Source organism: Ahaetulla prasina, chromosome 2 (genome assembly GCF_028640845.1).
Source record: "Ahaetulla prasina isolate Xishuangbanna chromosome 2, ASM2864084v1, whole genome shotgun sequence".
Lineage (NCBI taxonomy): Eukaryota > Metazoa > Chordata > Lepidosauria > Squamata > Colubridae > Ahaetulla > Ahaetulla prasina.
The window spans coordinates 197,565,551-197,589,675 of NC_080540.1; the positions used below are offsets into that span (position 1 = coordinate 197,565,551).

Consider the following 24,125-nt stretch of genomic DNA (forward strand, 5'->3'; position numbering starts at 1 on the left):
AAAACCTTTGCCAGCAGGACAAGAGAATTTTGACAATTGTTTTTTCACCTGCTTCCAACACTTCTAAGGAGTTTTCATCTAGTCTATTTAAAATCACAAGAGCAAGAAAGTCCTAGAAGACTGATTGTGCAATATCGGCCAGTCCATGGATAGAAGGAAGAGTGGATGGTCCCAAGCCTACAGCTGTAGAAGTTATTACAATTATATGGGTGCATCAACCTTCCACGAGCTCTGCCTTCTTAGACCATGAAACCGAAAGAGGGATGAATTGAAATGGCTGGAACTATAAGAGACAGGGAGGTTTTCAAGTTGTTACCTAGCAACTCTAGACAAGATCAGAAAAGGAAGAATCATTTTAGTTACATTCTTAAAAATTAGATTACAAATGGAAGTAATTTGTTCTCTTTTTAAAAATCGGCTAGGCCCAGGGTATAATGCTGGTTAGGGGAAAGATTTCAGCTTTCTCTGTTTCCTTCCTCCATTACTCTACCCTATTCTGCAGAGGAGAAGAGGAGCAGTTGGATTTCCCAAATCCATGTTTTGGTGGAATGTCTTGTCATAACATTTTTTATTTTTTTGCTATCAGGTGTAATGCCCAAGAGGGGCCTTGATGTCTGTGCCTGCGAGATCTTCCGGTTTTATAAACTGATTCCAGTCAAAAGTCTGATTGAACCCATTTCTATGATTGTACCCCGACGGGTGAGTGGACCTCTCTTCTTTGGCAATATACCATGGAGGGCCTTCGTTTTGAGGATACTGTAGTTCCCCAGATACAGAAATGGAACTCTACTCTCATGTTTTCCTTTGCAGTCTGAATCGTACCAGGAAGACATCTATCCAATGACAGCTGGGGTACAGCCCTCATTGACAGCACAAGAGTGGCTGAATGGCACTAATAAAGGTTTGTGATACAATTGCTTGAACTGTCAGAAACAAAAGATTTTGCTCATTTATCTGTCTGCATCACATTACATTCAAGGCAGATCTACGGTAAGGCTGGAGGCCCACAGGTATACACAACAGCAATATTATAATCTGGATCGCAGTGTTTAGAATTCTCATAATAAACTGACAATGTTCTTCAGCAATTAAAGCAATAACGTAGAAGCTTTTTCCCTATATCTCTATTCTAAGGTATCATGCCTAATGTTTTACCGTAGCTGTTTGCTGGAGAGCTGTGCATGTGAAGGATCCACACAATTTATTCAGCCATAAGACTGAAATTGTAAACATCACGGGCCCCAAAACAATAATGCATAAAGTTCAACTGTGAGAAGCATCCAAAATTTTCACTGCTTGTTTTTCACTCTTGGGAATTGTATGCCAATTAACAGCTAATCTGTGGTATGGTGGGAAGAGTACAGTACTTTGACCCATGATCTCAAGTAACTAGTTTAAATCTAGGTTGTTTTGAACATAAAATGAGATCCAAGTATCTTGGAAGAAGAGCTAGGTTCAATACTTATGTAATAGGTATGGAATACAATTCTTCCTTCAAATCTTTTGACAATGGTTCTCCCCCTCTTCTTGAGTTATTGTGGCGTTTGCTATCCTGGTATTGTTATATAGTGGAAAAGTATCAACTCCAGTCAATTTTTTTTAAAGTTTTTTATTTTTATTTTAAATAAACAATTCATCATTAATCAATCAGTGTAACATCTGGGTACAAATTTTTGTGTGTCATCATATTCAACATTTATCATTATTTTCTTAGTACATATTTATCTTTTCTCTTATATTTAAATGTAATGTATTACAACATATTTTCCCCATATTTCTTACTTTTATATTGCCTATTGTCTATATTCAATCTCTATCCATGGATAAAATTGCCCCCATTTGTTGTAATACTCTGATTCTTCCTTCCCTTTAATTGCTAATGCAGTCAGTTTGATTGTGGGTGAGGCCTATAGCTGTATTTCACTTGGCCTTGCTCTATACCAAAACCAAAATAATGCAATATTCCTAAATTTGAATTAATTAATGTCGATTGTGGGAGTCAACTTGCTTTGAATCAAAATTGTAATTCCTTTGTGCTGCCTACATTGTCCTAGCACACAAACTAAGCTAAATGCCTTTCTTTGGAATGAGTGAAATTTTCTTTTTTTTCTTGCATTTAGTGGCTTGATTCTTAGGGTCACTCAGTACTAGTTGCTATTGTTCCTTTTTTGCTTGGGACAAAATTATTCTTTTCTGTGGCCTACAGGTCCTGTCTTGATGTCTTTGAGACCAGGTTCTGTGATCTTGAATTCTTTACCACAATTTCTTGAAAAGGAGATTGCCATGGAAGCAACTAAGCCTGTCCCGTGTCGGGACAGAGTGAGTGATATCACCGAAAATTTGAATGAAATCCGAGAGAAATGGGGGACCAGGAAGGCCGAGGAAAGACAACAGCAAAACAGACGAATGAAGTTATCTAACGGTGTTGATACCTATGAATGTCTTCCACCTAAAACAGAAAATGAGGTAAAGTGGTGTGACTGAGAAAAAATTATGTTAGTGAGTAAATGGGATAAAATAGAAAAAAATAGATTCTTTCTCAGGAAGTACAAGCAAGATAGGAAACAAGGACATGCCTCACTAGATTTAATAGTGATATAGAATTAGTTCTTAGAAGCATCTCTCTTTGTGCTCAGTTCACTGATTCTGTTATTGCTATGACCTCTCACTTGAATAGAGGTCAGGATAAAATACATTTCTACTCTGTTCTTCCTCTCAACTCAGTTTCAAATATCTGATATTAGATGAGGAATGAATGGGAAGTATGAACGATATTCTGCTGCAAGAGTAGCTGATGGGTGAACTGGATCTTAAACCTACTGCCAGCTTTTCATGTTGGAATATTAGTGGAGGAATTGATATATTTATTATAATTTCCAATATTATGTAGCATGATCTGCATATGTTTTTTTTTTAAATAGCACTCTCTTGTATAAGCATCCCATATTGGGATAGTTCATACTTGTGTTTAAATTTCCATCGTAGTCATTTTCTCTTTCTTGATTCTGTAGTTTCAAGTAGATATCAGATGGTTTTAATCTTTGCACAAATGACATATGAAGTCTTTACTTTCCAGCTGCTACAGATGTTTTATCGACAGCAAGAAGAAATTCGGCGGCTCCGTGAAGTGCTGATTCAGCGGGATATTCAGATCAAACAGTTACAGCTTGAGATCAAAAACCGTCATGTAGATTCTCGCCGATTCTGACAGGCTATCGTTTGGAGTCTCAGAACAGATGCTGCCAGAAATCACTATATTTTGGAGATTATACATTAGAAGGAGAATTTCAGATTTATTGGCAAGTTATTGCCTACCTTGAGTGCCCATATCCTGCAAACTGGAATTTGCTGAAAGTTACTGGGGGTTTTTGTGGTGCTCTATTTATCAGACTCATTCTTTGCAGGAAAATCCATGTTTCAAAGTAGTCCCATAATAACTCAGTTGGAGGTGCTTCAAAGTGGAAGGCTGACTGACTTGCCTGGGTATGAACATCCTTTCAGTCCCCAGTAGACAACTTGGAAATATGGTTGCTTGGACTTTCAGGCTGTTTAGCATTCAACTCTTTCACATGGTGATGAACCAAATAGGAGTTGTTCAGGATTCTTTTTGTTCTGCATTCTTGGATGGATCAGAATGATTTTGCACTGAATTAGTTTTGTTTCCTAGAACCAAGGAGAGTTTATGTGGGAATTGAAATCATCACCTTCTTTTAGTTTTATGAGTCATCTTCTTCTAAAATTATATTTATGCCGAAGAGGTAAGGACCAAAGAAATAGGTGTCATTAATTTAAAAAGGAAGTCATGTTTCTGAGAGCCAAGCTTTGGAAATGAATGCTCTTTATTTGAGATGGAGAAAATAAGACTGCTGCTGCTGAAGTGGTTTTATCAGAGCCAGAGTGGAAGGCTTCTGTAGCCCAAGTCAATGTGTCTTCCATCTCTACCCATAATCTCCGAGGATCACTTCATGCCTTAAATCAACTAGGTGTTTAAATTACTAATGCTCTTAAGATGGCTTTCTTCCAATTGTCCAGCGCTGAATTTTCTACTCACCGATTCTTTCCTCCTTTATTACTCTTGAGTGTTGTACCACATCTTATAGGTATATTACAATTCAGTGTCTAGAAGTGTGAAGAAACTTTTACTTAATTCTGATAATCTATCATCCTGTTTATCAGAAGCAAAATTTCCACAACTGTCAAATTGCAATACTTTTTTTTCACTTTTCATTTTGGTTTGATGCCTATGACTAATATTTCACCTGATGTTTCATATTTGTTTCCTTGCTGATTTCTATGATAGACTATGCAAAGCACTGCCACCGACAATTGTTTGCGAGCAGGATCAACTACTCCAAAGATTATGAAGCCCAAGATGGAGGGAGGTAGATGCCTTTTGCTAACATAAGTTTCTCCTTAATCGTGAATGCTGAAAATGTTCATGTACAAAATAGTTGGAAAATTTGAAGGAAAAAAAAACATACCTAAAGCTGCACCAGTCATAATAAAATTGTAAAATACAACTACTTTTATAGTTTGGGTTAAGATATTTGTGCAGGATTTAAGAAAATTCCAAAAAACAGGAATTGATAAGTGAGAATACCAGAAGACTGAGCTGTAATCAAACTGAGGAATCTTGTATAAATATTTAATACAAATGCCCGTTCACCCATCCTCTGTACTGCTTCTGTGTTTTATGACTTAACATTTTTTTTCCTCTTAGAGTTCTCTTTTACCCTCTTTTTCCTTTAAGATCAAAATTAAATCATTTCTTTTAATCCATCATTAAATTGTAACATTCCCTAGTGCAGGGGTCCCCAACCGAAACTGGGCCACACAAACGAAGCCCCATCTGCGGGATGCAGGCAGCACACGAAACCATACTCCCTCTGGTCCACAGAAAAATCTCTCCACAGAACTGGTCCCTGGTGCCCAAAAGGTTGGAGGCCGCTGGCCTACTGGATTGATAAAATTGCCCAAGCAATTGTGTCCCAAAGGTGCTTTTTCAAGAGGCAACTGGACTTTCTGGTTTTTCTTTGAAGACATTTCGCTTCTCATCCAAGAAGCTTCTTCAGCTCTGAAGACATGCCCAAACATGTCTTTTTCTTTTCCATATTTTTTTCTATACTATTCCTCCTCATTTCCTCATTGCTTTTTTGAGCAAGAACCCATCTCATAGCCAATATGTACATACAAGAAGTCCTCAACTTACAACTTCATTTAGTGACTATTGAAAGTTATAAACAGCACTGAAAAAATGGACTTATGACCATTTGTCACAAGACCATTGCAGCATCTCCATGGACACGTGATCAGAATTCGGGCGCTTGGCAACTGGTATGCATTTAGGATGTTTGCAGTGTCCCGGTGTCATGGGGTCACCTTTTGTGACCTACTGACAAGCAAAGTCATTGGGGAAGCCAATTTTATTTAACAACCTTGTTACTAACTTACTAACAACTGGAGTGATTCACTTAACCACTGTGACAAGATCATAAGCAATTTTGGGCTCTATTGTGGTTGTAAGTGGAAGAATACCTATATAGCAGAAGCTGATTTTTTTTTTTTCGGGATTGTACTATTCAGATCTCATTTGACTGGATAGGGACGACTCTCAATTCAATTCAACTCTGCAAAAATGACTTTTCTACATACAAACAGCTATTTTCTTTGTCAATTTTACACACTCTCATTTAATGGATTTTGGATACAACAGACCAGATTTGTGTTTGGATTTCAAAGAATGAAAGAATTATTCCTGTAGGCTCTTGAGACTACTGACATAGGTAGTGATAGAAGTATTTTATATCATTTGCATAATTTATGTCAGTTTTGGATTTAATGAACACCCCAGTCATGATTTTGGGTTAAATTAATATGTACTGGGAAGAAATTCCAAGATTTCAGATGCTATAACCCAGTGTTACAGTTGGCGTTGCTTAAATATGATTTTAAAGAAGTATTCGCAATGGTACATAATGGAACTTCTATATTTACCATGCATATAAAATGAATTGCCCTCTGTAATAATACCAGTAATTGGTATTAAATGCTCATGGGATTTTAATTAGTACCCTTTAAAACAACTGGTATGTTTGCATATGTTACAGTTGTGATCAAGATATTAAAACTATTCCAATTATTTAGATTAGCCAGATGAATTATAACATGTCTTTAAATTAAAATTTGGAGCATAATGATTTTGGGGAAAAGAGGCAAGAACCGTTATCTAAGCAAAGAGGGATAAAACACAATCAGAATTACAAGATTCTACTACTATAGGCTAATCACAAATATAGCTGCAACCTTCCTGTGAGGTCAGTTTCCTGATTTGGGCTACCTTGTAGGGCTGACAATAATAGAATTACGATTTTCTGTAGCTAATCTTGGATAGATGGTAAAATCTACCCCTGCTTTGTATTTTTGGAAAATAGGACTGAATGTAGATTAAACAACTAATTGGTATGAGTCCATCTTTTGTTATTGATACATTATGAACTGATAGAGAGAAACTACCGATGCAACATTTTGTTGCAAAAGTAGAAATGCTGCCAGTTAGGGAAACAAAAGGGTAAAATACATTCTTGGATTAAGAAGGACGATCACTTGCAATTTGGGAATTTGTCTCTTTTATCTTGTTTACAGGCAAATAAATTATTTAAAGTATTTGTCAGCTTAAGATAAAGGGAGAGGGTTCAAAATGCACTTCTAAAGTGTGCTTTTTGATTATTATTATTTTGCATATTTTTATGTATTGCTTTGATCAATGTTAGCCATTTATCAAAGGGACTGAAAAATCCCAAATCTACTTGAAAAATGTGTGTATAAATATATATATTCTGCTTTTTGTTCTGTTTACCAAGAAACTTGTATAAAACAAATTAGCACTTGAAAGTTATTTTTAAAAATTACTCTTGTTTTTAAAAACACTTTTGAAATAGTACAAAATTTTAGTCATGTATGCTTTCTGAGGCAGAGGGAAAGAAAAGAAAAATCTATATACAGTGATGACAAACTGATTATGCTTTATTAAATAGCGCCTAACTATATTTAAAGATATATGTGTGGTGGTATTTTTTTCTATTACAGTGATTTAAAAGCAAGGAAACTGAAATGCCATTGGGGACATATCCCCCATATGAAAGAATGACAAAACTTATACTTAATAAATACAAGGAACATTCTTGGAAAAGCTAAGCATTTTTAATACTTATACCAACCATGTAACTATGGTAAATCCAGTTACTAGTCTACAAGATCATTTTACTATTGTTTAATCACACATGCCATAAGTGATACCTCAACAGTTTTAATCTGTCTCTTTTTCCCTTAAAGCTGAAATTCAGTCAAATGGCTTTTTAGTAAGGCTGGAATTAGAACCTTCCCTTACAACAAAATTGCTAATTGGCAGGATTGCAAAAACTATTTAAAGAAACTTTAGAAATACATCCTCTGATATTTCATTTAAACAGATTCCAAAATTCACCTTTTGATCATTACCATAATTGAACATTACCAACCAAGTGCTACTACTGAGTGTATTATATCTATCAAATATTGAAACATGGACATTAAGCCAGAATCCTTTACACATGGCAGCTAATTCCTCTGGGCACAATAACAGCTACTATTATCCTATATGCATAGGATTATAATGTTAGTATGGCTTTGCAAAAAAAGCTTTTATGACCACTGCAAGTATAGTAATGGAGATGGTCGCTATTGGGATATGCTGAAGAAAGGTGATAATTAATGGAAAAGTATTCTGCTATTTGAAATACTTATGCAAAGTAGCTAAAAATATGTCATTGGCTACAAATAATATCTGAATAAGTAAGACATTGAGATAAAAACCTGTGAATAGCTAAAATCTTCCAAGCCTGGTACTGGTCACTCACAACCCGGAAGCACATTAACTTCAAAAGTCAAAGGTTTCTAAATTTACTTATGTTGTGAATTGTACTAACAAAGCAACCTGTGAAGCTGGGGAGAAAGATGAAGCAGGGCTTCCAGGTTATTTACTTGCATAGCAAAATAAATTACCTAATCTAAACAACCTTTATAGATCATAGAATCTAGATTCTGTTTTATTTCACAAGTGCAGAATATTCACAACCCTGACTACTAAAGTTTAAAAAAAAAAAGGCACATTTTCAAACCTCTCTGAATATAATAACTGCAAGATTATAGTTTATCAAATAACGTTTATTTAATTCAAGTTCTTAAAAATACTTTTTCTGTTGTTGCATAAAACATCCTAATGTAAAAAATATCCAACGGCTTAGAAAAGGAAAAAGAAGGCAGGGAAAGCAAAGCATGAAGAGCAGTCCCCAAAACTTCAGGACTCTATTTACAAAGCCTTGTTGCACAGAGATTAAAAAGGGAAATATAGTCCGTGGGTGGTGTGGAGCCCCTATAGCCAGGAATGGCCCATCACGCTTGTTCTTGCTAGGGCAATGGGAAGAGATGACGTCCTGGGAACTCCCAAGAGGAGAAGTGAAGGTGCTAGCCCAAGAAGGCTAGGTCTGTAACCACCTGGAGAAATCAGTTGCAGGGTACAATGGAATGTCACAGGAATAGCCGACTCTTTGGCTTTTTTGAGTGCTGCGCTTGGAGGGGGAGAACTACAGGTGCGTCACACGTGCTCCTCAAGTCACAGATCATCCAAGGGGTACCCCAAGAAATACTGAACAGTCCTTTGGAGACACAGAAGATTTTAATCATCATCTTCCTCTCCTTCATCATCTGTTTCTCTTTTTCGCTTTTCACCTTTCTTATTCTCTTCTTCATCTGCAGAAGAAGAGAGAAATTATTCCATAACGACTAGTCCAAGAACATACAGTACATTCAGTTAAATTATCCAACAAGCCTATTACAGGCTCCACAAAGGAAAAGTTTTAGAAACCTCCCAAAATTGTTTATCACTGATCATGCCGATTGATGTAGTAATCATTTTAATTAAAAATACCTGAAAGTTTTTTTTAATCATCTCTACATATAGAAAAGCAGCTAATGGTACATATTGTTTTATACAGTTGTGCTAGGAATGACTGCTTCTGGAATCCAGCAGGGATGGTCACAATGACAATGGCAGGTGACCAAGCTCACTACAAGCTGGGCAGCCAGATCACAATCATGACCATAAAGATGTTGAAACAGCTAGAATTTTTGGGACTGAGTGTAGGTCTATTTTTTCCCCAGAGTCTCCATAATGGTCACCAAACAAATGGAAATGGGGTGCATTCCAGTATTGAATGGCCAACAAATCATCGTTATTATCATCTTCCAAACTTGCAGAGTTATTTCACTTTTATCAGTACTTTTATTTTGCGTTCCTGAAAGTTTCAAAAATAAAAAGACTGGCATAAAAATTTACACATACCTTCTTCCTTTTCATCGTCATCGTCGTCGTCATCATCTTCTTCATCTTCTTCACTGTCATTGGCAACCTTTTCCTCCTAAAAACAGTAATAGGTTTGCCTTAGATAGTAAATACCTTTGCTCCTGTTATCATATCTGCTTCCCATTTTCTGCTTAGTGGGCAGAACTTTTTAGAAAAACACTGATGCTAATGTATTGTAATCCAGCCTTCAATTGTTTGCTACCATGTTACCATGCTAGTTGCTACCATGGTACCATGTTAGTAGCAACCAATGAGAACATAAACAGAAAAAAAACCCCCAAGGTTCATTATTTCAGCTGCTCAGGCATCAGTTTGTTCCTTATCTACATGAACCAGGGTGGGTGGGGGATTGGTTGATTTTAGTATTGTTATACTGATGATACCCTATTACAAGTAGTCCTCGACTTACAATAGTTCATTTAGTGACCATTTGAAGTTACAATGGTACTGAAAAAAGTGACTTATGACCGTTTTTCACACTTACGACCGTTGCAGCATTCCCAAAATCATGTGATCAAAATTTGGATGCTTGATAACTGATTCATATTTATGACAGTTGCAATGTCCTGTCATGTGATCACTTCTGTAACCTGACAAGCAAAGTCAATGGGGAAGCAACAACTGTGTTACTAATTTAACAACTGCAGTGATTCACTTAACAACTGTGGCAAGAAGTCGTAAAATGGAGAAAAATTAACTGTCTCGCTTAACAACAGAAATTTTGGGCTCAATTGTGATCGTACATCGAGGACTACCTGTATATCTTTTGACCCCAGACCAGCCAAGTAAGGCTGTCAAAGTTCTGTTCCAGTGACTGCAAGCTGTTTTGTGTTTGGAAGGGGAGGAACTATGTCTGCCATGACTCAATCTTACCAAGACTGAGTGGCTGTAGTAGGTGTTTGAGCCAACCAGATCTGGAAGTATTCCTTCTCTAATTTTGGATGGGGTAGTACTTCCCCTTGAAGTTGGTGCACAATCTGCATGCCTTCCTGTACTTGCAGCGCCTGCCTGAAGAGCAAGTGGCAGCTGTGATCATGAAGGCTTTACATAAATGCATCGGGGTACCAGTTGCTAATTTTCCTAGATCAGGGAGTCCTTCAGATAAGTCACCTAGGGACACGTCACCTTGCCTTTGATTCATGCAACAAATATTTTACTAACGTAACACATTATATAGGACTGCCCTTGAAGACTACTAATAAGCTTGAACTGGTCCAGAATCCAGTGTGAGCAGTACAGGGCAAATATTGGTATGCCAATGTTAACACATCTACTCTGTGAGTTGCACTGGTTGCCAGTTTGCTTCTGGTCACGATTCAAGGTACTGGCTCGCTCTCTATATAAAAAACCCTATAAAGCTCTACATGGTGTAGATCTGGTTACTTGAAGGACTACCTGACTCCCATAGCATCTGCCCGGTTTTGATCCTTCAGGTGACCATTCTCCAGGTTCCACTGATCCACCTATTGGGACCTCAGAAGAGCACCTTCTATAGCAGTGCTTGTCCTCTATAACAAGGTTCCACTCAAAATACAGATGATCCCCACTCTACTGCTGTTTTAGAACAGGGGTGTCAAATTCAATTTCATTTAGGGCCACATCAGGGTTGTGTTTGACCTTGGGGAGGGGAGGGGCCAGCTTGACATCACTCGTCAGTGGCACCTGTGGCAGCCAAGTGCTAAGGCAGAAATTCCCTCAGACCCTCACTCACTAACTCTCCTTCCTTTTCCTTCCCTCTTCCTTCTTTTTCCTTCCTTCCTTGCTCTCTTCCCATCTTTCCTTCTTTTTGTCTTTCCTCTTTCCCTTTCTCCTTTCCTGTCCCTTCTTGCATGCTCAAATGCAAAAGGGGAAACATTTCTCCTTTTGTTTTGTTTTGCTTTCAGTTTGTTTTGCTAGCTTTTTGCCAGCAAAAATAGAGCTTGTGGGGCTACACACAGCCCCCCCACACTCCATTTTCGCTGGCAAAGGCACAACGGACTGGTCCTTGGCTTGTTTCCAAGGTGGCTCTGTGGGCCAGGTCTAAGCAACCAGCGGGTCAAATTTGGCCCACGGACCTTGAGTTTGACACACCTGCTTTAAAAGAGCTGTGAAGATGTGGCTCTTCATCCAGGCATTTGGTAAGGGAGATACTTGCCATCTAACTTTTATGTTTCAATGATTTTATTGTAATTTCTGTTCGATTGTTGTAAGTAGCTCAGAACCATTTGGGGTGCAATGTTATGCTTGTAGTAGTATTAGTACTAATAAGAATAGCTACTCTTCTTGTAATTTGATAAATAAGCATAAAAAATTTACTACAGAGTTTGTTTGTTTGTTTGTTTAATCGTATTTATATACCGCCCTATCTCCCAAGGGACTCAGGGCGGTTTACAGGCACTAAAAACAGATAAATAGAATATAAATACAATATAAAACATTTAAAAAACTTATTCTAAAGCCCGTCCAATTAAAAATAGAAATAAAACCCAATTTAAAACCCAAAATTTAAAATCTAGCTCAGTCCTGCACAATTAAATAAGTATGTTTTAAGCCCGCGGCGGAAGGTCCGAAGGTCCGAAAGCTGACGAAGTCCGGGGGGTAGATCATTCCAGAGGGTGGGAGCCCCCACAGAGAAGGCCCTTCCTGGGCGCCGCCAGACGACATTGCCTCGCTGACGGCACCCTGAGGAGACCCTCTCTGTGAGAGCGCACGGACGGTGGGAGGTATTCGGTCGCAGTAGGCGGTCCCGTAAATAACCCGCCCAATGCCATGGAGCGCTTTAAAGGTGGTCACCAAAACCTTGAAGCGCACCCGAAGGCCACAGGAAGCCAGTGCAGTCTGCGCAGGATAGGTGTCATATGGGAGCCACGAGGAGCTCCATCTATCACCCGCGCAGCTGCATTCTGGACTAACTGTAGCCTCCGGATGCCCCTCAAGGGGAGCCCCATGTAGAGAGCATTGCAGTAATCCAGGCGAGACGTCACGAGTGCGTGAGTAACCGTGGATAGGGCATCCCGGGCCAGAAAGGCGCAACTGGCGACCAGGCGAACCTGGTAGAACGCTCTCCTGGAGACGGCCGTCAAATGCTCTTCTAGAGACAGCCGTTCATCCAGGAGGACGCCTAAGTTGCGGACCCTCTCCATCGGGGCCAATGACTCGCCACCGATGTTCAGCCGCGGATTTAGCTGACTGTACCGGGATGCCGGCATCCACAGCCACTCTGTCTTGGCGGGATTGAGCTTGAGCCTGTTTCTCCCCATCCAGACCCGTACGGCCTCCAGACACCGGGACAGCACTTGATAACCGTTGGGGTGGTTCGGTGTGAAAAAATACAGCTGAGTATCATCCGCATACAGCTGATACTTCACACGAAACCACTGATGATCTCACCCAGCGGATCCATGTAGAGGTTAAACAGAGGGGGCGAGAGAACCAACCCCGGCGGCACCCCACAAGTGAGGCGCCTCGGGGACGACCTCTGCCCCCCTGTCAACACCGACTGCGACCGGTCGGAGAGATAGGAGGAGAACCACCGTAAACGGTCCCTCCCACCCCCATCCCCCCCACCCGGCGCAGCAGGATACCATGGTCGATGGTATCGAAAGCCGCTGAGAGGTCTAATAGGACCAGGGCAGAGGAACAACCCCTATCCCTGGCCCTCCAGAGATCATCTACCAACGCGACCAAAGCCGTCTCCGTGCTGTAACCGGTCGGAAACCGGACTGGAACGGGTCTAGATAGACAGTTTCATCCAGGTGCAAGGGAAGCTGATATGCCACCATACTCTCTACAACCTTCGCCGCAGCGAAGGTTGGAGACCGACGATAATTACCTAAAACAGCCGGGTCCAGGAAGGCTTCTTAAGGAGGGCCTCACCACCGCCTCTTTCAAGGCGGCCGGAAGACACCTCCACCAAAGAAGCGATCGTAATCGCCTGGAGCCAGCCTCGTGTCACCTCCCGAGTGGCCAGCACCAGCCAGGAGGGGCACGGGTCCAATAAACACGTGGTGGCATTCAACCTACCCAGCAACCTGTCCATGTCCTCGGGAGCCACAGGGTCAAACTCATCCCAAATAATGTCGCCAAGACCACCCTCGAGCGTCTCACCCGCCTCACCACAATCTTGGTCCAGACCATCCCGAGCTGAGCGATTTTATCGTATAGATAACCGTTAAACTCCTCAGCCCGTCCCTGCAGCGGGTCATCCCGCTCCCCTGATGAAGGAGGGAGCGAGTCACCAAACAGGGCGGCGGGCGGTTATCTGCCGATGCAATGAGGGAGGAGGCGTAGCTACGCCTCGCTTCCTCAATGCCACTAGGTAAGTCCTAGTATAGGACTTCACTAGTGTCCGATCAGCTTCGAACGGCCAGACCTCCAGGAACTCTCTAGGTGTCTTCTCCGGCGCTTCATCCCCTCAGCTCCTCGGAGAACCAAGGAGCCGGTTGGGCCCTGCGCCGGGTCAGAGGCCGCAAAGGCACGACTCGGTCTAAGGCCCCGCGCGGCCCGTTCCCAGGCCGCAACAAGTTCCTCGGCCGAGCCGTGAGCCAGACCCTCAGGAAATGGCCCAAGCTCCGTCCGGAACCCATCCGGGTCCATCAGGCGCCTGGGACAGAACCAACGAATCGGCTCCGTCTCCCTGCGGTGGTGAATGGCGGTCAGAAAGTCCAGGCGAAGAAGAGAGTGATCTGACCATGACAAAGGTTCAGTGACTATTTCCTTTAAGTCCAGATCTCTCAACCACTGACCAGAGAGAAAAATCAGGTCCAGAGTGCCACCCCCAATGTGAGTAAGGCCACCAATTACCTGGGTCAGGTCCAAGGCCGTCATGGAAGCCGTGAACTCCCGAGCCGCTGTCGATGACGGGCCGGAAGATGGCAAGTTAAAGTCCCCCATGACTAAAAGTCTGGGGGTCTCAACTGCCACCCCGGCCAGCACCTCCAGGAGCTCGGGCAGGGCAGCTGTCACGTAGCAAGGAGCCAGGTACGCGATCAGCAAACCCATCTGACACCCCATCTCACAAAGAGGGATTCGCACCCGGCAATCTGAGGCACAGTGGTCTCCCTCGGCTCTAGACTCTCTCTAATCACAACCGCCACCCCACCACCCCTACCCTGGGCCCTCGGTTGATGGAATGCACGGAAACCCGGCGGGCACATCTCCACGAGGGCACACCCCTTCCGTGCCCAACCAGGTCTCCGTAATGCCTATAAGGTCCGCGAACCCCTGAATAAGATCACAAACAAGGGGCTTTGTTCACCACGGACCGAGCATTGCACAACATCAACCAAGGCCCGGCTCTGAGGATCCTGACCATCCGGGAACGGGAGAAGTCCAAGGGTCGGAGCGTGATCGCTTTCAGACATCGAGCACGCGCTCCCGAAACTTGGTATGACCCTCGCCCGCCATATCTGCCTCTCCCACTTACCGTGTCAATAGAACCACCCTCATCAATAGGAACGCCTCCACCCCATAACCTCCGAACCTGATAAAGAAAGACCGCCATGAGCATGTGCAGAGACTGGCCCCTTACCCGACGGGTTACCCCATTGCCCGCCCTTACCCTCCCACCCCTTAAAAGTTCCTCTCTAAAAACCCCACAAGCTCTTCTTTTCGTGATGCCACCTCTGTGGGTCCCAAGACCCGTCATGGAGGCCGGCCCTCGGTAGTGAGGAGGGCCATTCCTGCAGGCGGGGGCACCTGCAGGCGCAAGAGTTCCTCATGAGTATAGCGCGTAGCAGCTGAGACTAAGAATCGGCAAAAACAAAAGCTCCATCTCCGAATGGCAGGTGGTAGCAGATGGTACTAGTCCAGAATGAGGACGGACGCAGAATGGAACAGCGATAGGCACCAAATGACAATCTAGGTGGTATTCTGTCGAGTGTATAGTCCAAAACATCCTGGAACCGGGGGTGAGGGGAGATGGCACTCCAGTCCTTGGGCACATCCTCCTCCGTCTTCCTCTGTCCCCAAATAAGTCCCATTGTCTCCCCCAAAAAGTCCTAATAGGACCAAAAACGGCCAAAGAAGTCCCAAAAAGGCCGAGGGGGGCATGGATGATGTTATCACAGTCACAACCACAGACTGGTTACAGGGGAACTGCTCCGGAATGCCTCCATCATCTCCCCGCAAACCTCCAACAACCCCCTCCAGACATGGCCAGGAATAAATCCTAACCACCCCAGAGGCCAGGTCTCTCCAGCCTTATCCCCCCAAGAGGCCAGGCCCATATAAAAGGCTGACCTTCTCCGAGAGGCTGGAGGATATGAAGTAAAGAGGAGTAGAAGAGTAAAGAGAAAACAATATTTTAAACCAACCTCTCCACTAATTTCATCTTCTTCATCTTGTCTTCCTTCATACTCAAACAAATCATAAAATGAATCCCATTCGCCATCCTCGTCTTCGTCCTCATCCTCATATATGTCATCGTCGTCATCATCATCATCATCTGAGAAGAAGAGTTTTATATATATCAAATAGGGAAGCTGTCATAAAATCACAGTAATATATTATCCTATGAACAACTGGTAAAAAGAGCATATACTGATATCGACCAACGTTTCATAAATTATATCCAGACTTGCAATTTATAAATTAAGCAGTATAAAAGGCATGAGTTTAAAATGTTAGTCTAAAAGATGAGCTAATAATTTGCAATCGATTACAACAGTTTGCTATATTAGTACAGCGCCTCAGAGGGAGAGCACAGCTGCGATATAAGGATATCTGCAAGAGGGACCTAAAGGCCCTGGGAATGGACATTAACAACTGAAAAACCTTGACCTCCGATCATTCAGCTTGGAGGCTAAAGACGCAGCATGGCCTTCTCCAATTCAAAGAGACACTTGTTCAGCAGGTTGAGGCAAAGAGGCAGTCCCGGAACCAGCAAAATCTGGGATCTGGGCAGGGGACAGAATGTATCTGCCCTCAGTGTGGAAGGGATTGCCACTCTCGAATTGGCCTTTTTAGCCACACTTGATGCTGTTTCCAGAGCACGATACTATAGTCTTTTGAGACTGAAGGATGCCAATATATATTAGTACAGATTCCTTAATATATTAGGATCTGGATCCCCAATGTTATCCCGCTGAGTGTCGATGTATCCCTAGAAATCTCACTAGGCACCAACCAGGCTCCATGCCCCAATGTTAATTTTATTTAAACAATCCTTTGCCCACCTATTGAGAAAACAGTAAATTGAGATTACAACCATACAATCAGGTAAAGACGATAAAGGGGAATATCACATTCCAGCTTTTCTTCTTGGAAATTGGTGTATTTTGTGATATATCATACAAACCATAATAGTTATTCTATGCTTTAAAACTGATCTTTCTCAGCTGACATAAATATTTTTGATTCAAATACAGTGGATACAAAAAAATCTACATACCCTTGTTAAAATGCCAGGTTTTTGAAATGTGAAAAAATCAGACCAAAATAAATCATGGAACCATGGAACATCATGAAGATAGTCATCAACAAATTGAGAAAATATGGCACAGCAGTGACATTAGCCAGAACTGGATGTTCCTCCAAAATGATGAAAAAACAAGAAGAAAACTGGTTCTAGAGGCTGCCAAGAGGCCCGCACCAATATTAAAGGACCTGCAGGAATTTTTGGCAAGTACTAGTTTTGTACCACATGTGACAACAATTTCGTGTATTTTTATATGTTTGGTCTGTGGGGTAGGGTGATAAGACGGAAGCTTTTTCTTAAAAAGAAAAACATCCAATCCCAGCTACATTTTGCAAAAATCTACAAGTCTGACAAAAGCATATGGGAAAACGTGTTATAATCTGATGAGATCAAGGTTGAACTTTTTGGCCATAAATCCAAAAAGTATATTTGGCAAAACAACAATACTGTGTATCACCAAAAATACATCATATTAACAGTGAAACATAGTGACGGTAGCATGCTACCAACTTGCCTTCCATTGAGGACCTGTATACTGCACGAATCAAGAAGAGGGCCGTGAAAATATTTGCAGATCCCTCGCATCCTGGACATAAACTGTTTCAATTCCTACCCTCAAAACGACGCTATAGAGCACTGCACACCAGAACAACTAGACACAAGAACAGTTTTTTCCCGAAGGCCATCACTCTGCTAAACAAATAATTCCCTCAACACTGTCAGACTATTTACTGAATCTGCACTACTATTAATCGTTTCATAGTTCCCATCACCAATCTCTTTCCACTTATGACTGTATGACTATAACTTGTTGCTGGCAATCCTTATGATTTATATTGATATATTGATCATCAATTGTGTTGTAAATGTTGTACCTTGATGAACGTATCTTTTCTTTTATGTACACTGAGAGCATATGCACCAAGACAAATTCCTTGTGTGTCCAATCACACTTGGCCAATAAAATTCTATTCTATTCTATTATGCTTTGGGCTGCTTTTTTCATTTGGAACTGGGGCTGTTTCATTTTGAACAGCTCCAAATATCAGACAATTTTGGCACAAAATCTTTAGGCCTCTGCTGAAGAGAGATTTCACCTTTCAGCACGACTCAAAGCATACATCCAAATCAACAAAAGAATGGCTTCACTAGATCAGAATTTTAGAATGGCCCATCCAGAGCCCATACCTGAATCCAAATGAAAATCTGTGCGGAGGCCTGAATAGGGCTGCACACAAGAGAGTCCCTCATAATCTGACAAATTTGGAGCACTTCTGAAAGGAAGAGTAGGCAAGATGTACCCTGCTGATAGGTTGCTAACTCCAAGACTGGATGCTGTCATAAAATAAAAAGGTGCTTTAACAAAGTATCATTTTAAGGATGTACAGTTATGCAACCATGTTAATTGTATATTTCTATTGTTTTCTCCCCTAAAAGATTTCAGTTTGTTTTTTAGTTGAATTTTACAGCTCATGTGTTATATTAAAGGTGGAAAAATTCCAAAGTGATTTATCTTGGTCTGATTTTTTTACATTTAAAAATATGGTATTTCAACAGTTTTGTGGACTTTTTATAGCCATTATATGGTGCAGAGAATATTTCAAATTTGGTAAATTAGTTTAATGCAGTGCTCCAAATGATTCAAATGTCATATTTACATTAGGCCTTGATCAGAGCCAAGAATTAACCCTTTCCAATCTACAAGAAATATGATTGACCTCACCTTCCTCATCTTCCTCATCAAAACCATCTACTTCAGCATCTGAATCAGAAGCCTCTTTATCTTCCTGATCATATCCATCTACTTCAGCATCTGAATCAGAAGCCTCTTTATCTTCCTGATCATATCCATCTAGATATGTGAGTTGTGGAAGAAGTGTGAAGATGCACTCTCGGTAGTCATTTAGATTTGTTACTTCACAGTTGAACAAGTCAAGGCTCTTCAGAGAGTCCAACTTTTTCTGAATTAAAAATATGCTTTTGTTAGTTTTAAGCATCATTAATATATTGACATCATATAAAACCTGGCAAGATATATTCATAATTTCAGTTTGGATTGGGAGGGGGAGTGAGATAAACAAGCCATGAACTGAACTGATACAGTGTATTATTTCATGACATTCTGAAATTAAGTATGATTTCATAATGTAATTAACCTAACATCCCTGAAAAGAACAAGACTTGAATTTTGAACAACATATACATTTCTCACTTACTCAATATCATAACAGGAATAAGTTATCACATTTACTAATAAAACATTTTTAAAGAAACCTCCCTTAATCAATGTGAATTAATCCAAAGCTATTTCAGTTCATTTAAAGATCCCTTCTGGTCTTAGTGTGAAAAGAAAAACAAGATCAAGTGATGCCATCTCACTGATACGCTACTTTTCTTTTTTTTTAAATGAAGAGTCCCTTCTTCCCTGCCCATAAGGACACTTCATTCTATCTCACACTGAACTCTTATATTCTAGGTTGGATAATAGTAATAACAGACTGTGCATAAATATAACTCCCTCCTGTTTTAATACGTTACTCCATGTGAGTTAATATTTTAGGATGATTCCTAACAATAATTGTGGTCTGGCTTCACAACTAACCTAAGCAGCTTTAACATTCTGATTTTTGGTGAGGTAAAAAAACAATTTAAGAATTATAATCTACCAGACAAAGAGTGTCATCTAATCAGAAAGAAACCTCATGTATTGACATGAAAACATAATAATCTTGAACAAAAATATTGTATCAATGCTAACTTAGATTATGCCAACAGTTGACAAAGAAATGTTACTGTCATATATGTATAAATGCTTTCTTGGATTTAAGATGAACTGGGATCTTTTTATGCCTATAGGAAAGCACATACCTTTCGAAGATATTAGCTCCTGAAATGGGGTTAGGCTCAAAATGCTTAAAGTTACATATAAAATGTAACACATATGATTTGGACAATGATTTGGACACATTTATGTGAGTTCAACATCTACCACTGGTATTAGTATTGTTAACCCCATTGAGACATACGATAACATTTTAATGACATACCAACGGTTTCAAAGTATAAATATCCTTCAGTTTATTTCCACTGAGATTTAAATGTGTGAGGTTAGGAAGTTTTTCTGCTAAGCTTTTTATGTTAAGGGCTCCAGCAATTCTGTTCTCACTTAGTTCAAGCTGCAATGAGAAAAGATACACAGGGGAAATGGCACATTAGCAATAATGCAATTAGAACTCAAGAAGTCTAAAGATACAGTATAAATAACATTGGTAGCCCCAGCAGTTTTCATTATCAAGTACTAACAAAAACATGGGAGGCCTGGCTGCGCCGGTCCTAAGGTAAGCGGGTACGGGGGGCAGCTCCATTCCCCACCCTAGCTTGATTTATACACATATGCCTTGTCCCACTTTATTCAACCAGTGGGAGAGCTTAACTAGGGCTTATTTTTGGGATATGGCTTATATTTGGCGCAGGTGTGAAAATTGGGCTAGGGAATGTTTTCAAGGTAGGTCGTATTTTCGGGGAAACAGGGTAATTAGGATATGTAAATCTAAATCAATTTCTTTTAAGGTTTTATTCTGCAACAGACGTATTTAGAGATGTGCTTCAAATTTGCAGTGTCATGTCTTATCAGCAATTGCACTAAGACAGATCTAACAACCTTGTTTTCTATAAAGTGTTAGAACTGTAGCACTTTAACTGCCTCTTCTCCTGTGGTGATGTTTATATTATCTGTCTTTTCTCCAGGAACTCAGGATTACTTATATGGGCTCCCACTACTTTATCCCAACAACAAACTATGAGTAGCTTGGGCTGAGAGTGACAACTCTTGTATCTCATTTTCTAAGGCAGTCAGTTACTGAACATATTCTTTCTCTACAAATGTTTGTCACTCTATAGTTTTGTTTGTCTAGGATTTCAGTATGATTTTTCTATCTTCCTTTAACTTCAGTTGCTTTCTCAGACAAACAAAATTGTTCCTTTGATCAAAAAGCAACATAAAATATCACAAAAAGAGATACAAAAGAATTACAGCCATTTCAACAACATATGAAATATTAACATAATTATCATTTTAGATCAAGCCTAAATTTTATGAGTAAAATCCAGTCATAGTGATATGAGAGGCAATGAAAGTGAAAAAATTACACTCCATAAAATAATGCAAAATAGTTATTAAACATGTGTAACCCAACTAGAAATTCAGTATCAGATGAACTTTGCTCTAGAACAGGGGTGTCCAAACTTGGTCCCTTTAAGACTTGTGGACTTCAACTCCCAGAGTCCCTCAGCCAGCAAAGCTGGCTGAGGAACTCTGGGAGTTGAAGTCCACAAGTCTTAAAGGGACCAAGTTTGGACACCCCTGCTCTAGAAGAAACAATTATTATTACAACCAAAGACCAGGAAGTTAAAATGTAATATTGTAATATATAAAATGAATCTGTAAAGGATTTGTTGTTGTTAGTTGCAAAGTCGTGTCCGACCCATCGTGACCCCATGGACAACGGTCCTCCAGGCCTTCCTGTCCTCTACCATCCTCTGGAGTTCATTTAAGCTCAGGCCTCCTGCTTCAGTGACTCCATCCAGCCACCTCGTTCTCTGTCATCCCCTTCTTCTTTTGCCCTCAATCATTTCCAGCATTAGGCTCTTCTCAAGTGAGTCCTTCCTTCTCATTAGGTGGCCAAAGTATTTCAGTTTCATCTTCAGGATCTGGCCTTCTAAAGATCAGTCAGGGTTGATCTCTTCTAGGACTGACTTGTTTATTTGTCTTGCAGTCCAAGGGACTCGCAAGAGTCTTCTCCAACACCAGAATTCAAAGGCCTCAATTCTTTGGCACTCAGACATTCTTATGGTCCAACCTTCACAGCCATACGTTGCAACTGGGAAAACCATAGCCTTGACTATACGCACTTTTGTTGGCAGGGTGATGTCTTTGCTTTTTAGTACGCTGTCTAGATTTGCCATGGCTTTCCTCCTCAGGAGCAAGCATCTTTTAATTTCTTGGCTGCAGTCCCCATCTGCGATGATCTTGGAGCCCAGGAAAATAAAATCTGTCACTACCTTCATTTCTTCCCCATCTATCTGCCAGGAATTGAGAGGGCCAGATGCCATGATCTTAGTTTTCTTAATGTTGAGTTTCAAGCCAACTTTTGCACTCTCCTCCTTCACCCGCATCAAGAGGCTTTTTAGTTCCTCTTCGCTTTCTGCCATTAGAGTGGTATCATCTGCATATCTGAGGTTGTTGATATTTCTCCCGGCAATCTTAATTCCAACTTTTGATTCATCCAGCCCCACCTTTCTCATGATGTGCTCTGCATATAAGTTAAATAGGCAGGGCAATAGTATACAGCCTTGCTGGACTCCTTTCCCAATTTTTAACCAATCAGTGGTTCCGTGTCCAGTTCTCACTGTTGCTTCTTGACCCCCATACAGCTTTCTCAAGAGACAAATAAGATGGTCTGGTACGCCCATCTCTTTAAGAACTTGCCATAATTTGTTGTGATCCGCACAATCAATGGCTTTAGCATAGTCAATGAAACAGAAGTAGATATTTTTCTGGAACTCCTAGCTTTCTCCATGATCCAGCGTATGTTGGCAATTTGATCTCTAGTTCCTCTGCCTCTTCGAAATCCTACCTGTACTTCTGGTAGTTCTCGATCCACATATTGCTGGAGCCTAGCTTGTAGGATTTTAAGCATAAACTTACTAGCATGTGAAATGAGTGCAATGGTGCAATAGTTTGAACATTCTTTGGCATTGCCTTTCTTTGGAATTGGAATGTAAACTGACCTTTTCCAGTCGTGTGGCCACTGTTGAGTTTTCCAAATTTGCTGACAAATTGAGTGTAGCACTTTTACTGCATCGTTTAAGATTTTGAATAGCTCAGCTGGAATACTGTCTCCTCCACTAGCTTTGTTGTTGCTCACATTTCCTAAGGCCCATTTGACTTCACATTCTAGGATGTCTAGCTCCAGGGCAGTGACCACCCTATCGTGATTATCAAGGATGTTGAGCTCGTTCTTGTATAGATCTTCTGTGTAATTTTGTCACCTTTTCTTAATCTCTTCTGCCTCTGTTAGGTCTCTGCCATTTTGGTCCTTTATCATGCCCATCTTTGCATGAAATGTTCCCTTCATATCTTCAATTTTCTTGAAGAGATCTCTGGTCCTCCCTATTCTTTGTTTTCTTCTATTTCTTTGCACTGTTCATTTAAGAATGTATTCTTATCTTTTCTAGCTATTCTCTGGAATTCTGCATTCAACTGGCTGTATCTTTCTCTTTCTCCCTTGCCTTTCGCTTCCCCTTTTTCCTCAGCTATTTGCAAAGCTTCCTCAGACAGCCATTTTGCTTTCTTGCCTTTCTTTTTCTTTGGGATGGTTTGCTACCTCTTGTACAATGTTGCAAACCTCCATCCATAGTTCTTCAGGCACTCTGTCTATCAGATCTAATTCCTTAATCTATTTGTCACCTCTACTGTATATTCATCAGGGATATGATTTAGTTCATACCTGAGCGGCCTGGGGCTTTTCCCTACTTTCTTCAATTTAAGCCTAAATTTTGCAAGAAGCTCAAGATCTGAGCCACAGTCAGCTCCTGGTCTTGTTTTTACTGACTGTATAGAGCTTCTCCATCTTTGGCTGCAGAGCACATAGTCAATCTGATTTCTGTGTTGACCGTCTGGTGATGTCCATGTGTAGAGTCGTCTCTTGGGTTATTGGAAAAGAGTGTTTGCTATGACCATCGTATTATCTTGACAGAATTCTATCAGCCTGTGCCCTGCTTCATTTTGTACTCCAAGGCCAAACTTGCCTGATATTCCAATTATCTTTTGGCTTCCTACTTTAGCATACCAATCCCCCATAATGATAAGGAAATCATTTTTTGGTGTTAATTCTATAAGGTGCTGTAGGGCTTCATAGAATCGGTCAATTTCATCCTCTTCAGCACCAGTGGTTGGGGCATAGACTTGGACTACAGTGATATTGAATGGTTTGCCTTGGATTTGAACTGAGATCATTCTGTCATTTTGGGGATGGTATCCCAGTTTTGCCTTTCCTATACTTTTATTCTGAGGGATTTTTATTTTCCTCCCTTTCTTCTGAGGGATTCTTGCCCGCAGTAGTATACCTGATGGTCATCCGAATTAAATTCACCCATTCCTGTCCATTTTAGTTCACTGATTCCTAAGATGCCGATCTTCAGTCTTGTCATTTCTTGTTTGACCATGTCCAGCTTACCTTGATTCATGGATCTTACATTCCAGGTTCCTATAGAGAAAAAATCTTTACAGCATCGGACTTTCCTTTCACCACCACATACATCTACAGC

At 40.8% G+C, this 24,125-nt stretch overlaps 2 protein-coding genes across 10 annotated transcripts in view; one reads left to right on the forward strand and one right to left on the reverse strand.

Annotated features, from left to right (window-relative positions):
• CORO2A (coronin 2A) overlaps positions 1 to 7,240 on the forward strand; it is a 67,728-nt gene extending 60,488 nt beyond the window's left edge. For all 5 annotated transcript variants that reach the window (XM_058165896.1, XM_058165898.1, XM_058165897.1 and 2 more), the window contains 4 exons: positions 587 to 699; positions 811 to 901; positions 2,207 to 2,466; positions 3,077 to 7,240. In XM_058165896.1, the coding sequence (XP_058021879.1) occupies positions 587 to 699; positions 811 to 901; positions 2,207 to 2,466; positions 3,077 to 3,208 (596 nt within the window). In that variant the 3' untranslated portion in view covers positions 3,209 to 7,240. The remainder of the gene's footprint in view (positions 1 to 586; positions 700 to 810; positions 902 to 2,206; positions 2,467 to 3,076) is intronic.
• The window catches only part of ANP32B (acidic nuclear phosphoprotein 32 family member B), a 42,764-nt gene continuing 25,636 nt past the window's right edge, over positions 6,998 to 24,125 (reverse strand). For 3 of the 5 annotated variants that reach the window (XM_058165903.1, XM_058165902.1, XM_058165904.1), the window contains exons 3-8: positions 19,844 to 19,972; positions 18,520 to 18,757; positions 17,985 to 18,131; positions 15,694 to 15,824; positions 9,380 to 9,455; positions 6,998 to 8,787 (exon numbers count right to left, since the gene is read on the reverse strand). In XM_058165903.1, the coding sequence (XP_058021886.1) occupies positions 8,714 to 8,787; positions 9,380 to 9,455; positions 15,694 to 15,824; positions 17,985 to 18,131; positions 18,520 to 18,757; positions 19,844 to 19,972 (795 nt within the window). In that variant the 3' untranslated portion in view covers positions 6,998 to 8,713. The remainder of the gene's footprint in view (positions 8,788 to 9,379; positions 9,456 to 15,693; positions 15,825 to 17,984; positions 18,132 to 18,519; positions 18,758 to 19,843; positions 19,973 to 24,125) is intronic. The other 2 variants (XM_058165905.1, XM_058165906.1) reach the window with 2 other exon arrangements.